Below are 17,500 nucleotides of genomic sequence, written 5' to 3' on the forward strand. Positions count from 1 at the left end.
CAACTTATACTAGTAGTCACAACCTCTGCTAGTACCCACAACGTATACTAATAATCACAACGTCTACTAATACTCACATTTTCTACTAGTTCCCACAACTTCTACCAGTACTCAAACCTTTTACTAGTACTCAGACTTTCTACTAGAAGTCACAACTTCTACCAGTACTCAAACCTTCTACTAGTAGTCACAACGTCTACTAGTAGTCACAACTTCTCCTAGTCCTTGCATCTTCTACTAGTACTCACAACTTCTAATAGTGCTCACAACTTTTACTAGTACTCACAACTTCTACTAGTACTCACAACCTTTTACTAGTACTCACAATTTTCTTTGGTACTCACAACTTGTAGTTATATTCAAAACGTTTTACCAGTACTCACAACTTCTACTAGTACTCACAACTTCTGCTAGTACCCACAACATCTACTAATAATCACAACGTCTACACGTTTGTACTAATACTCACATTTTCTAATAGTTCCCACAATTTCTACCAGTACTCAAACCTTCTACTAGTACTCACATTTTCTACTAGAAGTCACAATTTCTACTAGTACTCACAACGTCTACAAATAGCATCTACTAGTAGTCACAACCACTACTAGTAGTCTCAACTTCTACTAGTACCCACAACTTTTTAGTAGTTCTCACAACTTTTACTACTACTCACAACTTCTATTAGTACTCACATCTTCTACTAGTACTCACAACTTCTACTAGTACCCACAACTTCAACTAGTGATCACAATGTCTACTAGCACTCACATCTTCTACGAGTACCCACAACTTCTACCAGTACTCAAACCTTCTACTAGAAGTCACAACTTCAACTTGTAGTCACAACGTCTACTAGTAGCCATTATATCTACTAGTAGTCACAACTTCTACTAGTAGTCACATCTTCTACTCGTACTCATATCTTCTACTAGTACTCACAACGTCTACTAGTAGTCACATCTTCTACTCGTACTCATATCTTCTACTAGTACTCACAAGGTCTACTAGCAGTCACATCTTCTACTAGTACTCACAACATCTACAAGTAGTCACAACTTCTACTAGTACTTACATATTCTACTAGAAGCCACAATATCTACTAGTACTCACATCTTCTACTAGAAGTCACAACATTTACTCGTATTCACAACTTCTACTAGTACTCACATCTTCTACTAGAAGTCACAACATCTACTAGTAGTCACATCTTCTTCTAGAAGTCGTCACAACATCTACTAGTAGTCACATCTTCTACTAGTAGTCACATCTTCTACTAGAAGTCACAACATCTATTAGTAGTCACATTTTGTACTAGTAGTCACAACATCTACTAGTAGTCACATCTTCTACTAGTAGTCACAACATTTACTCGTATTCACAACTTCTACTAGTACTCACATCTTCTACTAGAAGTCACAACATCTACTAGTAGTCACATCTTCTTCTAGAAGTCGTCACAACATCTACTAGTAGTCACATCTTCTACTAGTAGTCACATCTTCTACTAGAAGTCACAACATCTATTAGTAGTCACATTTTGTACTAGTAGTCACAACATCTACTAGTAGTCACATCTTCTACTAGTAGTCACAACATCTACTAGTAGTCACATCTTCTACTAGAAGTCACAACATCTATTAGTAGTCACATCTTTTACTAGTAGTCACAACATCTACTAGTAGTCACATATTCTACTAGTAGTCACAACATCTACTAGTAGTCACATCTTCTACTAGAAGTCACAACATCTATTAGTAGTCACATCTTTTACTAGTAGTCACAACATCTACTAGTAGTCACATCTTCTACTAGTAGTCACATCTTCTACTAGAAGTCACAACATCTACTAGTAGTCACATCTTCTACTAGTAGTCACAACATCTACTAGTAGTCACATCTTCTACTAGAAGTCACAACATCTATTAGTAGTCACATCTTCTACTAGTAGTCACAACATCTACTTGTAGTCACATCTTCTACTAGTAGTCACATCTTCTACTAGAAGTCACAATATCTACTAGTAGTCACAACTTCTACTAGTACTCACATCTTCTACTAGTACTCATAACGTCTACTAGAAGTCACAACACCTACTAGTACTCACATCGTCTACTAGAAGTCACAACACCTACTAGTACTCACATCTTCTACTATAATTCACTACATCTACTAGTAGTCACATCTTCTACTAGTAGTCACAACATCTACTAGTAGTCACATCTTCTACTAGAAGTCACAACATCTACTAGTAGTCACATCTTCTACTAGAAGTCACAACATCTATTAGTAGTCACATCTTTTACTAGTAGTCACAACATCTACTAGTAGTCACATCTTCTACTAGTAGTCACATCTTCTACTAGAAGTCACAACATCTACTAGTAGTCACATCTTCTACTAGTAGTCACAACATCTACTAGTAGTCACATCTTCTACTAGTAGTCACAACATCTACTAGTAGTCACATCTTCTACTAGAAGTCACAACATCTATTAGTAGTCACATCTTCTACTAGTAGTCACAACATCTACTTGTAGTCACATCTTCTACTAGTAGTCACATCTTCTACTAGAAGTCACAACATCTACTAGTAGTCACAACTTCTACTAGTACTCACATCTTCTACTAGTACTCATAACGTCTACTAGAAGTCACAACACCTACTAGTACTCACATCGTCTACTAGAAGTCACAACACCTACTAGTACTCACATCTTCTACTATAATTCACTACATCTACTAGTAGTCACATCTTCTACTAGTAGTCACAACATCTACTAGTAGTCACATCTTCTACTAGAAGTCACAACATCTACTAGTAGTCACATCTTCTACTAGAAGTCACAACATCTATTAGTAGTCACATCTTTTACTAGTAGTCACAACATCTACTAGTAGTCACATCTTCTACTAGTAGTCACATCTTCTACTAGAAGTCACAACATCTACTAGTAGTCACATCTTCTACTAGTAGTCACAACATCTACTAGTAGTCACATCTTCTACTAGAAGTCACAACATCTATTAGTAGTCACATCTTCTACTAGTAGTCACAACATCTACTAGTAGTCACAACATCTACTAGTAGTCACATCTTCTACTAGTAGTCACAACATCTACTAGTAGTCACATCTTCTACTAGAAGTCACAACATCTATTAGTAGTCACATCTTTTACTAGTAGGCACAACATCTACTAGTAGTCACATCTTCTACTAGTAGTCACATCTTCTACGAGAAGTCACAACATCTACTAGTAGTCACATCTTCTACTAGTAGTCACAACATCTACTAGTAGTCACATCTTCTACTAGAAGTCACAACATCTATTAGTAGTCACATCTACTAGTAGTCACAACATCTACTTGTAGTCACATCTTCTACTAGTAGTCACATCTTCTACTAGAAGTCACAACATCTACTAGTAGTCACAACTTCTACTAGTACTCACATCTTCTACTAGTACTCATATCGTCTACTAGAAGTCACAACACCTACTAGTACTCACATCGTCTACTAGAAGTCACAACACCTACTAGTGCTCACATCTTCTACTATAATTCACTACATCTACTAGTAGTCACATCTTCTACTAGTAGTCACAACATCTACTAGTAGTCACATCTTCTACTAGAAGTCACAACATCTACTAGTAGTCACATCTTCTACTAGAAGTCACAACATCTATTAGTAGTCACATCTTTTACTAGTAGTCACAACATCTACTAGTAGTCACATCTTCTACTAGTAGTCACATCTTCTACTAGAAGTCACAACATCTACTAGTAGTCACATCTTCTACTAGTAGTCACAACATCTACTAGTAGTCACATCTTCTACTAGAAGTCACAACATCTATTAGTAGTCACATCTTCTACTAGTAGTCACAACATCTACTTGTAGTCACATCTTCTACTAGTAGTCACATCTTCTACTAGAAGTCACAACATCTACTAGTAGTCACAACTTCTACTAGTACTCACATTTTCTACTAGTACTCACATCGTCTACTAGAAGTCACAACACCTACTAGTACTCACATCGTCTACTAGAAGTCACAACACCTACTAGTACTCACATCTTCTACTATAATTCACTACATCTACTAGTAGTCACATCTTCTACTAGAAGTCACTACATCTACTAGTAGTCACATCTTCTACTAGTACTCACATCTTCTCCTAGTAGTCACAGCTTTTATTAGTAGAATGTTGTGTGGTAAATTGAGTTGATTGGACATGGTTTGGAAAGGCACACAGCTGTCTATGATTGACCTATTGGAGCGGCTCCACACTGTGTATGGAGATGAGCAGTTAGCTGAGCATCGATGGCAAGGTCAGAGCCGGTTCCTGACTGATGCCTAACGTTAGTCCAAAGAGAACTAGAACAGTAACTCCTCCTCTTCCTTCAGGACAAGATCGGTTGGAGGAACGACTCCATGCGTCTTCTGGTCTTTGTCAGTGATGCTGACTCTCACTTTGGCATGGACAGCAAGATGGCGGGCATCGTGGTGCCCAACGACGGCCTCTGTCACCTGGACGCCAACAACGAGTACTCCAAGTCCACACTGCAGGTTCTCACACATGTTCTTTAGAAGAACCAACACTTGAGTAACCCTGGTGTTCAGACATGTTCTTTAGAAGAACCAACACTTGTGTAATCCTGGTGTGCAGACATGTTCTTTAAAAGAACCAACACTTGAGTAACTCTGGTGTGTAGACATGTTCTTTAGAAGAACCAACACTTGTGTAACCCTGGTGTGCAGACATGTTCTTTAGAAGAACCAACACTTGTGTAACCCTGGTGTGCAGACATGTTCTTTAGAAGAACCAACACTTGAGTAACCCTGGTGTGCAGACATGTTCTTTAGAAGAACCAACACTTGTGTAACCCTGGTGTTCAGACATGTTCTTTAGAAGAACCAACACTTGAGTAACCCTGGTGTGCAGACATGTTCTTTAGAAGAACCAACACTTGAGTAACCCTGGTGTGCAGACGTGTTCTTTGGAAGAACCAACACTTGAGTAACCCTGGTGTGCAGACGTGTTCTTTAGAAGAACCAACACTTGTGTAACCCTGGTGTGCAGACGTGTTCTTTAGAAGAACCAACACTTGAGTAACCCTGGTGTGCAGACATGTTCTTTAGAAGAACCAACACTTGAGTAACCCTGGTGTGCAGACATGTTCTTTAGAAGAACCAACACTTGAGTAACCCTGGTGTGCTGACATGTTCTTTTGAAGAACCAACACTTGAGTAACCCTGGTGTGCAGACGTGTTCTTTAGAAGAACCAACACTTGAGTAACCCTGGTGTGCTGACATGTTCTTTTGAAGAACCAACACTTGAGTAACCCTGGTGTGTAGACATGTTCTTTAGAAGAACCAGCACTTGTGTAACCCTGGTGTGCAGACATGTTCTTTAGAAGAACCAACACTTGTGTAACCCTGGTGTGTAGACATGTTCTTTAGAAGAACCAACACTTGTGTAATCCTGGTGTGCAGACGTGTTCTTTAGAAGAACCAACACTTGAGTAACCCTGGTGTTCAGACATGTTCTTTAGAAGAACCAACACTTGTGTAATCCTGGTGTGCAGACATGTTCTTTAGAAGAACCAACACTTGAGTAACCCTGGTGTGCTGACATGTTCTTTAGAAGAACCAACACTTGAGTAACCCTGGTGTGCAGACATGTTCTTTAGAAGAACCAACACTTGAGTAACCCTGGTGTTCAGACATGTTCTTTAAAAGAACCAACACTTGTGTAACCCTGGTGTGCAGACATGTTCTTTAGAAGAACCAACACTTGAGTAACCCTGGTGTGCAGACGTGTTCTTTAGAAGAACCAACACTTGTGTAACCCTGGTGTGCAGACGTGTTCTTTAGAAGAACCAACACTTGTGTCACCCTGGTGTGCAGACATGTTCTTTAGAAGAACCAACACTTGAGTAACCCTGGTGTTCAGACATGTTCTTTAGAAGAACCAACACTTGTGTAACCCTGGTGTGCTGACATGTTCTTTAGTAATCGTGTGTAACCCTGGTGTTCAGACATGTTCTTTAGAAGAACCAACACTTGAGTAACCCTGGTGTGCAGACATGTTCTTCAGAAGAACCAACACTTGTGTAACCCTGGTGTTCAGACGTGTTCTTTAGAAGAACCAACACTTGTGTAACCCTGGTGTGTAGACATGTTCTTTAGAAGAACCAACACTTGAGTAACCCTGGTGTGCAGACATGTTCTTTAGAAGAACCAACACTTGAGTAACCCTGGTGTGCAGACATGTTCTTTAGAAGAACCAACACTTGTGTAACCCTGGTGTGCAGACATGTTCTTTAGAAGAACCAACACTTGAGTAACCCTGGTGTTCAGACATGTTCTTTAAAAGAACCAACACTTGTGTAACCCTGGTGTGCAGACATGTTCTTTAGAAGAACCAACACTTGAGTAACCCTGGTGTGCAGACGTGTTCTTTAGAAGAACCAACACTTGTGTAACCCTGGTGTGTAGACATGTTCTTTAGAAGAACCAACACTTGTGTAACCCTGGTGTGCAGACGTGTTCTTTAGAAGAACCAACACTTGTGTAACCCTGGTGTGCAGACATGTTCTTTAGAAGAACCAACACTTGAGTAACCCTGGTGTTCAGACATGTTCTTTAGAAGAACCAACACTTGTGTAACCCTGGTGTGCTGACATGTTCTTTAGTAATCGTGTGTAACCCTGGTGTTCAGACATGTTCTTTAGAAGAACCAACACTTGAGTAACCCTGGTGTGCAGACATGTTCTTCAGAAGAACCAACACTTGTGTAACCCTGGTGTTCAGACGTGTTCTTTAGAAGAACCAACACTTGTGTAACCCTGGTGTGTAGACATGTTCTTTAGAAGAACCAACACTTGAGTAACCCTGGTGTGCTGACATGTTCTTTAGTAATCTTGAGTAACCCTGGTGTGCAGACATGTTCTTCAGAAGAACCAACACTTGTGTAACCCTGGTGTTCAGACGTGTTCTTTAGAAGAACCAACACTTGTGTAACCCTGGTGTGCAGACATGTTCTTTAGAAGAACCAACACTTGAGTAACCCTGGTGTGCAGACATGTTCTTCAGAAGAACCAACACTTGTGTAACCCTGGTGTTCAGACGTGTTCTTTAGAAGAACCAACACTTGTGTAACCCTGTTGTGCAGACATGTTCTTTAGAAGAACCAACACTTGAGTAACCCTGGTGTGCAGACATGTTCTTTAGAAGAACCAACACTTGAGTAACCCTGGTGTGCTGACATGTTCTTTTGAAGAACCAACACTTGTGTAATCCTGGTGTGCAGACGTGTTCTTTAGAAGAACCAACACTTGTGTAACCCTGGTGTGTAGACATGTTCTTTAGAAGAACCAACACTTGTGTAACCCTGGTGTGCAGACGTGTTCTTTAGAAGAACCAACACTTGTGTAACCCTGGTGTGCAGACATGTTCTTTAGAAGAACCAACACTTGAGTAACCCTGGTGTGCTGACATGTTCTTTTGAAGAACCAACACTTGTGTAATCCTGGTGTGCAGACGTGTTCTTTAGAAGAACCAACACTTGAGTAACCCTGGTGTGCAGACATGTTCTTTAAAAGAACCAACACTTGTGTAACCCTGGTGTGCAGACATGTTCTTTAAAAGAACCAACACTTGAGTAACTCTGGTGTGCAGACATGTTCTTTAGAAGAACCAACACTTGTGTAACCCTGGTGTGCAGACATGTTCTTTAGAAGAACCAGCACTTGTGTAACCCTGGTGTGCAGACATGTTCTTTAAAAGAACCAACACTTGAGTAACTCTGGTGTGTAGACATGTTCTTTAGAAGAACCAACACTTGAGTAACCCTGGTGTGCAGACATGTTCTTTAGAAGAACCAACACTTGAGTAACCCTGGTGTTCAGACGTGTTCTTTAGAAGAACCAACACTTGAGTAACCCTGGTGTGTAGACATGTTCTTTAGAAGAACCAACACTTGTGTAACCCTGGTGTGCAGACATGTTCTTCAGAAGAACCAACACTTGTGTAACCCTGGTGTGCAGACATGTTCTTCAGAAGAACCAACACTTGTGTAACCCTGGTGTGCAGACATGTTCTTTAGAAGAACCAACACTTGTGTAACCCTGGTGTGCAGACATGTTCTTTAAAAGAACCAACACTTGAGTAACTCTGGTGTGCAGACATGTTCTTTAGAAGAACCAACACTTGTGTAACCCTGGTGTGCAGACATGTTCTTTAGAAGAACCAGCACTTGTGTAACCCTGGTGTGCAGACATGTTCTTTAAAAGAACCAACACTTGAGTAACTCTGGTGTGTAGACATGTTCTTTAGAAGAACCAACACTTGAGTAACCCTGGTGTGCAGACATGTTCTTTAGAAGAACCAACACTTGAGTAACCCTGGTGTTCAGACGTGTTCTTTAGAAGAACCAACACTTGAGTAACCCTGGTGTGTAGACATGTTCTTTAGAAGAACCAACACTTGTGTAACCCTGGTGTGCAGACATGTTCTTCAGAAGAACCAACACTTGTGTAACCCTGGTGTGCAGACATGTTCTTCAGAAGAACCAACACTTGTGTAACCCTGGTGTGCAGACATGTTCTTTAGAAGAACCAACACTTGTGTAACCCTGGTGTGCAGACATGTTCTTCAGAAGAACCAACACTTGTGTAACCCTGGTGTGCAGACATGTTCTTCAGAAGAACCAACACTTGTGTAACCCTGGTGTTCAGACATGTTCTTTAGAAGAACCAACACTTGTGTAACCCTGGTGTGCAGACGTGTTCTTTAGAAGAACCAACACTTGTGTAACCCTGGTGTGCAGACATGTTCTTTAGTAATCTTGTGTAACCCTGGTGTGCAGACATGTTCTTCAGAAGAACCAACACTTGTGTAACCCTGGTGTTCAGACGTGTTCTTTAGAAGAACCAACACTTGTGTAACCCTGGTGTGCAGACATGTTCTTTAGAAGAACCAACACTTGTGTAACCCTGGTGTGCTGACATGTTCTTTAGAAGAACCAACACTTGTGTAATCCTGGTGTGCAGACGTGTTCTTTAGAAGAACCAACACTTGTGTAACCCTGGTGTTCAGACATGTTCTTTAGAAGAACCAACACTTGTGTAACCCTGGTGTGCTGACATGTTCTTTAGAAGAACCAACACTTGTGTAATCCTGGTGTGCAGACGTGTTCTTTAGAAGAACCAACACTTGTGTAACCCTGGTGTGCAGACATGTTCTTTAGAAGAACCAACACTTGAGTAACCCTGGTGTGCAGACATGTTCTTTAGAAGAACCAACACTTGTGTAACCCTGGTGTGCAGACATGTTCTTTAGAAGAACCAACACTTGAGTAACCCTGGTGTGAAGACATGTTCTTTAGAAGAACCAACACTTGTGTAACCCTGGTGTGCAGACATATTCTTTAGAAGAACCAACACTTGAGTAACCCTGGTGTGCAGACATGTTCTTTAGAAGAACCAACACTTGTGTAACCCTGGTGTGCAGACATGTTCTTTAGAAGAACCAACACTTGTGTAACCCTGGTGTGCAGACGTGTTCTTTAGAAGAACCAACACTTGTGTAACCCTGGTGTGCAGACATGTTCTTTAGAAGAACCAACACTTGAGTAACCCTGGTGTTCAGACATGTTCTTTAGAAGAACCAACACTTGTGTAACCCTGGTGTTCAGACATGTTCTTTAGAAGAACCAACACTTGTGTAACCCTGGTGTGCAGACATGTTCTTTAGAAGAACCAACACTTGAGTAACCCTGGTGTGCAGACATGTTCTGTAGAAGAACCAACACTTGAGTAACCCTGGTGTGCAGACATGTTCTTTTGAAGAACCAACACTTGTGTAATCCTGGTGTGCAGACGTGTTCTTTAGAAGAACCAACACTTGAGTAACCCTGGTGTGCAGACATGTTCTTTAAAAGAACCAACACTTGTGTAACCCTGGTGTGCAGACATGTTCTTTAAAAGAACCAACACTTGAGTAACTCTGGTGTGCAGACATGTTCTTTAGAAGAACCAACACTTGTGTAACCCTGGTGTGCAGACATGTTCTTTAGAAGAACCAGCACTTGTGTAACCCTGGTGTGCAGACATGTTCTTTAAAAGAACCAACACTTGAGTAACTCTGGTGTGTAGACATGTTCTTTAGAAGAACCAACACTTGAGTAACCCTGGTGTGCAGACATGTTCTTTAGAAGAACCAACACTTGAGTAACCCTGGTGTTCAGACGTGTTCTTTAGAAGAACCAACACTTGAGTAACCCTGGTGTGTAGACATGTTCTTTAGAAGAACCAACACTTGTGTAACCCTGGTGTGCAGACATGTTCTTCAGAAGAACCAACACTTGTGTAACCCTGGTGTGCAGACATGTTCTTCAGAAGAACCAACACTTGTGTAACCCTGGTGTGCAGACATGTTCTTTAGAAGAACCAACACTTGTGTAACCCTGGTGTGCAGACATGTTCTTTAAAAGAACCAACACTTGAGTAACTCTGGTGTGCAGACATGTTCTTTAGAAGAACCAACACTTGTGTAACCCTGGTGTGCAGACATGTTCTTTAGAAGAACCAGCACTTGTGTAACCCTGGTGTGCAGACATGTTCTTTAAAAGAACCAACACTTGAGTAACTCTGGTGTGTAGACATGTTCTTTAGAAGAACCAACACTTGAGTAACCCTGGTGTGCAGACATGTTCTTTAGAAGAACCAACACTTGAGTAACCCTGGTGTTCAGACGTGTTCTTTAGAAGAACCAACACTTGAGTAACCCTGGTGTGTAGACATGTTCTTTAGAAGAACCAACACTTGTGTAACCCTGGTGTGCAGACATGTTCTTCAGAAGAACCAACACTTGTGTAACCCTGGTGTGCAGACATGTTCTTCAGAAGAACCAACACTTGTGTAACCCTGGTGTGCAGACATGTTCTTTAGAAGAACCAACACTTGTGTAACCCTGGTGTGCAGACATGTTCTTCAGAAGAACCAACACTTGTGTAACCCTGGTGTGCAGACATGTTCTTCAGAAGAACCAACACTTGTGTAACCCTGGTGTTCAGACATGTTCTTTAGAAGAACCAACACTTGTGTAACCCTGGTGTGCAGACGTGTTCTTTAGAAGAACCAACACTTGTGTAACCCTGGTGTGCAGACATGTTCTTTAGTAATCTTGTGTAACCCTGGTGTGCAGACATGTTCTTCAGAAGAACCAACACTTGTGTAACCCTGGTGTTCAGACGTGTTCTTTAGAAGAACCAACACTTGTGTAACCCTGGTGTGCAGACATGTTCTTTAGAAGAACCAACACTTGTGTAACCCTGGTGTGCTGACATGTTCTTTAGAAGAACCAACACTTGTGTAATCCTGGTGTGCAGACGTGTTCTTTAGAAGAACCAACACTTGTGTAACCCTGGTGTTCAGACATGTTCTTTAGAAGAACCAACACTTGTGTAACCCTGGTGTGCTGACATGTTCTTTAGAAGAACCAACACTTGTGTAATCCTGGTGTGCAGACGTGTTCTTTAGAAGAACCAACACTTGTGTAACCCTGGTGTGCAGACATGTTCTTTAGAAGAACCAACACTTGAGTAACCCTGGTGTGCAGACATGTTCTTTAGAAGAACCAACACTTGTGTAACCCTGGTGTGCAGACATGTTCTTTAGAAGAACCAACACTTGAGTAACCCTGGTGTGAAGACATGTTCTTTAGAAGAACCAACACTTGTGTAACCCTGGTGTGCAGACATATTCTTTAGAAGAACCAACACTTGAGTAACCCTGGTGTGCAGACATGTTCTTTAGAAGAACCAACACTTGTGTAACCCTGGTGTGCAGACATGTTCTTTAGAAGAACCAACACTTGTGTAACCCTGGTGTGCAGACGTGTTCTTTAGAAGAACCAACACTTGTGTAACCCTGGTGTGCAGACATGTTCTTTAGAAGAACCAACACTTGAGTAACCCTGGTGTTCAGACATGTTCTTTAGAAGAACCAACACTTGTGTAACCCTGGTGTTCAGACATGTTCTTTAGAAGAACCAACACTTGTGTAACCCTGGTGTGCAGACATGTTCTTTAGAAGAACCAACACTTGAGTAACCCTGGTGTGCAGACATGTTCTGTAGAAGAACCAACACTTGAGTAACCCTGGTGTGCAGACATGTTCTTCAGAAGAACCAACACTTGTGTAACCCTGGTGTTCAGACGTGTTCTTTAGAAGAACCAACACTTGAGTAACCCTGGTGTGCAGACATGTTCTTTAGAAGAACCAACACTTGAGTAACCCTGGTGTTCAGACATGTTCTTGAGTAATCTTGAGTGTCTTCAGGAGTATCCCACGCTGGGCCAGCTGATTGACAAAGTGGTGGAGAACAACATCTTGCTGGTCTTTGCTGTGACACAGGAGAAGAAACTCAACTACCAGGTGAGGAACTCCCGATGGAGACTTCTGGATCAGGTCTCACTAATCGGGGATCACTATTCAGGTCTCACTAATCAGGTCTCACTAATCAGGGATCACTAATCAGGGATCACTATTCAGGTCTCACTAATCAGGGATCACTATTCAGGTCTCACTAATCAGGGATCACTAATCAGGTCTCACTAACCAGGTCTCACTAATCGGGGATCACTATTCAGGTCTCACTAATCAGGTCTCACTAATCAGGGATCACTAATCAGGGATCACTATTCAGGTCTCACTAATCAGGGATCACTAATCAGGGATCACTAATTAGGTCTCACTAATCAGGTGTCACTAATCAGGGATCACTATTCAGGTCTCACTAATCAGGTCACACTAATCAGGTGTCACTAATCAGGGATTACTATTCAGGTCTCACTAACCAGGTCTCACTAATCAGGGATCACTAATCAGGTCTCACTAATCAGGTCTCACTAACCAGGTCTCACTAATCAGGTCTCACTAATCAGGGATCACTAATCAGGTCTCACTAACCAGGGGTCACTAATCAGGTCTCACTAATCATGTCTCACTAATCAGTGATCACTAATTATGGATCACTAATCAGAATATCAGAATACCTTTATTGTCATTGTATAGAAACAACAAAATAGTCAGGGATCATTCTTCTCATTCTTGACTCCAATGATCCTTTATTATAAATTATTATTTATAATAAATTATTATTATTATAAACAATTATTTTTGATACATTATTCTTTATTATAAATATTTTTTCATTACAAATGATCCTTTATTATAAATGATTTTTTATTATACTGTAAATGATTCTTTGTTATAAATGATTCTTTATTCTAAATGATTCTTTACTCTAAATGATTGTTTGTAACAAAAAGAGTCCCACAATGACTGTTTCTCGGTGTCTCACAGAACTATGCCAGTCTCATACCGGGTGCCACGGTTGGCGAGGTGGCATCAGATTCTCGGAACATTCTGGAACTCATATTGACGGCCTACAAAGTAAGTGCCTTCTTTTGCTTTTCTCTCCATGTTCCTTCTCTCTTCTCTGGCCTAAGCTTCCTCACTCTTACTCGGGAATTTAGCAGCAAGTCTCGGCTTGTTCCGGACCTTTCTTCTCTCCCAGCCTCTGAAACTGAAGCACTGCCTTTTCTTCCACGCTGTACTTGGTTTCAGTCCAGAGTCACGTTTGTCACTGAAGACTTCCTCTTGTACTTGGTCTAAGTCCAAAGTCATGTTTGTCACTGAAGACTTCCTCTTGTACTTGGTTTAAGTCCAGAGTCACTGAAGAGTTCCTCTTGTACTTGGTCTAAGTCCAGAGTCACTGAAGAGTTCCTCTTGTACTTGGTCTAAGTCCAGAGTCACGTTTGTCACTGAAAAGTTCCCCTTGTACTTGGTCTAAGTCCAGAGTCATGTTTGTCACTGAAGACTTCCTCTTGTACTTGGTTTAAGTCCAGAGTCACTGAAGAGTTCCTCTTGTACTTGGTCTAAGTCCAGAGTCACGTTTGTCACTGAAGAGTTCCCCTTGTACTTGGTCTAAGTCCAGAGTCATGTTTGTCACTGAAGACTTCCTCTTGTACTTGGTTTAAGTCCAGAGTCACTGAAGAGTTCCTCTTGTACTTGGTCTAAGTCCAGAGTCACTGAAGAGTTCCTCTTGTACTTGGTCTAAGTCCAGAGTCACTGAAGAGTTCCTCTTGTACTTGGTCTAAGTCCAGAGTCATGTTTGTCACTGAAGACTTCCTCTTGTACTTGGTTTAAGTCCAGAGTCACGTTTTGTCACTGAGGAGTTCCTCTTGTACTTGGTCTAAGTCCAGACTCACTGAAGAGTTCCTCTTGTACTTGGTCTAAGTCCAGAGTCATGTTTGTCACTGAAGAGTTCCTCTTGTACTTGGTCTAAGTCCAGAGTCATGTTTGTCACTGAAGAGTTCCTCTTGTACTTGGTCTAAGTCCAGAGTCACTGAAGAGTTCCTCTTGTACGTGGTCTAAGTCCAGAGTCACTGAAGAGTTCCTCTTGTACTTGGTCTAAGTCCAGAGTCACTGAAGAGTTCCTCTTGTACTTGGTCTAAGTCCAGACTCACTGAAGAGTTCCTCTTGTACTTTGTCTAAGTCCAGAGTCATGTTTGTCACTGAAGAGTTCCTCTTGTACTTGGTCTAAGTCCAGAGTCACTGAAGAGTTCCTCTTGTACTTGGTCTAAGTCCAGAGTCACTGAAGAGTTCCTCTTGTACTTGGTCTAAGTCCAGACTCACTGAAGAGTTCCTCTTGTACTTTGTCTAAGTCCAGAGTCATGTTTGTCACTGAAGAGTTCCTCTTGTACTTGGTCTAAGTCCAGAGTCATGTTTGTCACTGAAGAGTTCCTCTTGTACTTGGTCTAAGTTCAGAGTCACTGAAGAGTTCCTCTTGTACTTGGTCTAAGTCCAGAGTCATGTTTGTCACTGAAGAGTTCCTCTTGTACTTGGTCTAAGTCCAGAGTCATGTTTGTCACTGAAGAGTTCCTCTTGTACTTGGTCTAAGTCCAGAGTCATGTTTGTCACTGAAGAGTTCCTCTTGTACTTGGTCTAAGTCCAGAGTCATGTTTGTCACTGAAGAGTTCCTCTTGTACTTGGTCTAAGTTCAGAGTCACTGAAGAGTTCCTCTTGTACTTGGTCTAAGTCCAGAGTCATGTTTGTCACTGAAGAGTTCCTCTTGTACTTGGTCTAAGTCCAGAGTCACGTTTGTCACTGAAGAGTTCCTCTTGTACTTGGTCTAAGTCCAGACTCACTGAAGAGTTCCTCTTGTACTTGGTCTAAGTCCAGAGTCACTGAAGAGTTCCTCTTGTACTTGGTCTAAGTCCAGAGTCACGTTTGTCACTGAAGAGTTCCCCTTGTACTTGGTCTAAGTCCAGAGTCATGTTTGTCACTGAAGACTTCCTCTTGTACTTGGTTTAAGTCCAAAGTCACGTTTTGTCACTGAGGAGTTCCTCTTGTACTTGGTTTAAGTCCAGAGTCACTGAAGAGTTCCTCTTGTACTTGGTCTAAGTCCAGAGTCATGTTTGTCACTGAAGACTTCCTCTTGTACTTGGTTTAAGTCCAGAGTCACTGAAGAGTTCCTCTTGTACTTGGTCTAAGTCCAGAGTCACTGAAGAGTTCCTCTTGTACTTGGTCTAAATCCAGAGTCACTGATGAGTTCCCCTTGTACTTGGTCTAAGTCCAGAGTCATGTTTGTCACTGAAGACTTCCTCTTGTACTTGGTTTAAGTCCAGAGTCACTGAAGAGTTCCTCTTGTACTTGGTCTAAGTCCAGAGTCACTGAAGAGTTCCTCTTGTACTTGGTCTAAGTCCAGAGTCACGTTTGTCACTGAAGAGTTCCCCTTGTACTTGGTCTAAGTCCAGAGTCATGTTTGTCACTGAAGACTTCCTCTTGTACTTGGTTTAAGTCCAGAGTCACTGAAGAGTTCCTCTTGTACTTGGTCTAAGTCCAGTGTCACTGAAGAGTTCCTCTTGTACTTGGTCTAAGTCCAGAGTCACGTTTGTCACTGAAGAGTTCCCCTTGTACTTGGTCTAAGTCCAGAGTCATGTTTGTCACTGAAGACTTCCTCTTGTACTTGGTTTAAGTCCAGAGTCACTGAAGAGTTCCTCTTGTACTTGGTCTAAGTCCAGACTCACTGAAGAGTTCCTCTTGTACTTGGTCTAAGTCTAGAGTCATGTTTGTCACTGAAGAGTTCCTCTTGTACTTGGTCTAAGTCCAGAGTCATGTTTGTCACTGAAGACTTCCTCTTGTACTTGGTTTAAGTCCAGAGTCACTGAAGAGTTCCTCTTCTACTTGGTCTAAGTCCAGAGTCACTGAGGAGTTCCTCTTGTACTTGGTCTAAGTCCAGAGTCACGTTTGTCACTGAAGAGTTCCCCTTGTACTTGGTCTAAGTCCAGAGTCATGTTTGTCACTGAAGACTTCCTCTTGTACTTGGTCTAAGTCCAGAGTCACTGAAGAGTTCCTCTTGTACTTGGTTTAAGTCCAGAGTCACTGAAGAGTTCCTCTTGTACTTGGTCTAAGTCCAGAGTCACTGAAGAGTTCCTCTTGTACTTGGTCTAAGTCCAGAGTCACTGAAGAGTTCCTCTTGTACTTGGTCTAAGTCCAGAGTCATGTTTGTCACTGAAGACTTCCTCTTGTACTTGGTTTAAGTCCAGAGTCACGTTTTGTCACTGAGGAGTTCCTCTTGTACTTGGTCTAAGTCCAGACTCACTGAAGAGTTCCTCTTGTACTTGGTTTAAGTCCAGAGTCACTGAAGAGTTCCTCTTGTACTTGGTCTAAGTCCAAAGTCACTGAAGAGTTCCTCTTGTACTTGGTCTAAGTCCAGAGTCACTGAAGAGTTCCTCTTGTACTTGGTCTAAGTCCAGAGTCACTGAAGAGTTCCTCTTATACTTGGTCTAAGTCCAGAGTCACGTTTGTCACTGAAGAGTTCCCCTTGTACTTGGTCTAAGTCCAGAGTCATGTTTGTCACTGAAGACTTCCTCTTGTACTTGGTCTAAGTCCAGACTCACTGAAGAGTTCCTCTTGTACTTGGTCTAAGTCCAGAGTCATGTTTGTCACTGAAGAGTTCCTCTTGTACTTGGTCTAAGTCCAGAGTCATGTTTGTCACTGAAGAGTTCCTCTTGTACTTGGTCTAAGTCCAGAGTCACTGAAGAGTTCCTCTTGTACTTGGTCTAAGTCCAGAGTCATGTTTGTCACTGAAGACTTCCTCTTGTACTTGGTTTAAGTCCAGAGTCACTGAAGAGTTCCTCTTGTACTTGGTCTAAGTCCAGAGTCATGTTTGTCACTGAAGAGTTCCTCTTGTACTTGGTCTAAGTTCAGAGTCACTGAAGAGTTCCTCTTGTACTTGGTCTAAGTCCAGAGTCACGTTTGTCACTGAAGAGTTCCTCTTGTACTTGGTCTAAGTCCAGAGTCACGTTTGTCACTGAAGAGTTCCTCTTGTACTTGGTCTAAGTCCAGAGTCACGTTTGTCACTGAAGAGTTCCTCTTGTTAGGAGCCATCAAACTAATGAAGGCTGATCATTTCATGCAG

At 41.6% G+C, this 17,500-nt stretch overlaps 1 protein-coding gene across 2 annotated transcripts in view; it reads left to right on the forward strand.

Moving 5' to 3' along the window:
- The window catches only part of itgb6 (integrin, beta 6), a 70,469-nt gene that overhangs the window by 17,291 nt on the left and 35,678 nt on the right, over positions 1 to 17,500 (forward strand). For both annotated transcript variants that reach the window (XM_061974606.1, XM_061974607.1), the window contains exons 7-9: positions 4,411 to 4,572; positions 12,352 to 12,447; positions 13,378 to 13,467. In XM_061974606.1, the coding sequence (XP_061830590.1) occupies positions 4,411 to 4,572; positions 12,352 to 12,447; positions 13,378 to 13,467 (348 nt within the window). The remainder of the gene's footprint in view (positions 1 to 4,410; positions 4,573 to 12,351; positions 12,448 to 13,377; positions 13,468 to 17,500) is intronic.

Source organism: Nerophis lumbriciformis, linkage group LG15, assembly GCF_033978685.3.
Source record: "Nerophis lumbriciformis linkage group LG15, RoL_Nlum_v2.1, whole genome shotgun sequence".
Lineage (NCBI taxonomy): Eukaryota > Metazoa > Chordata > Actinopteri > Syngnathiformes > Syngnathidae > Nerophis > Nerophis lumbriciformis.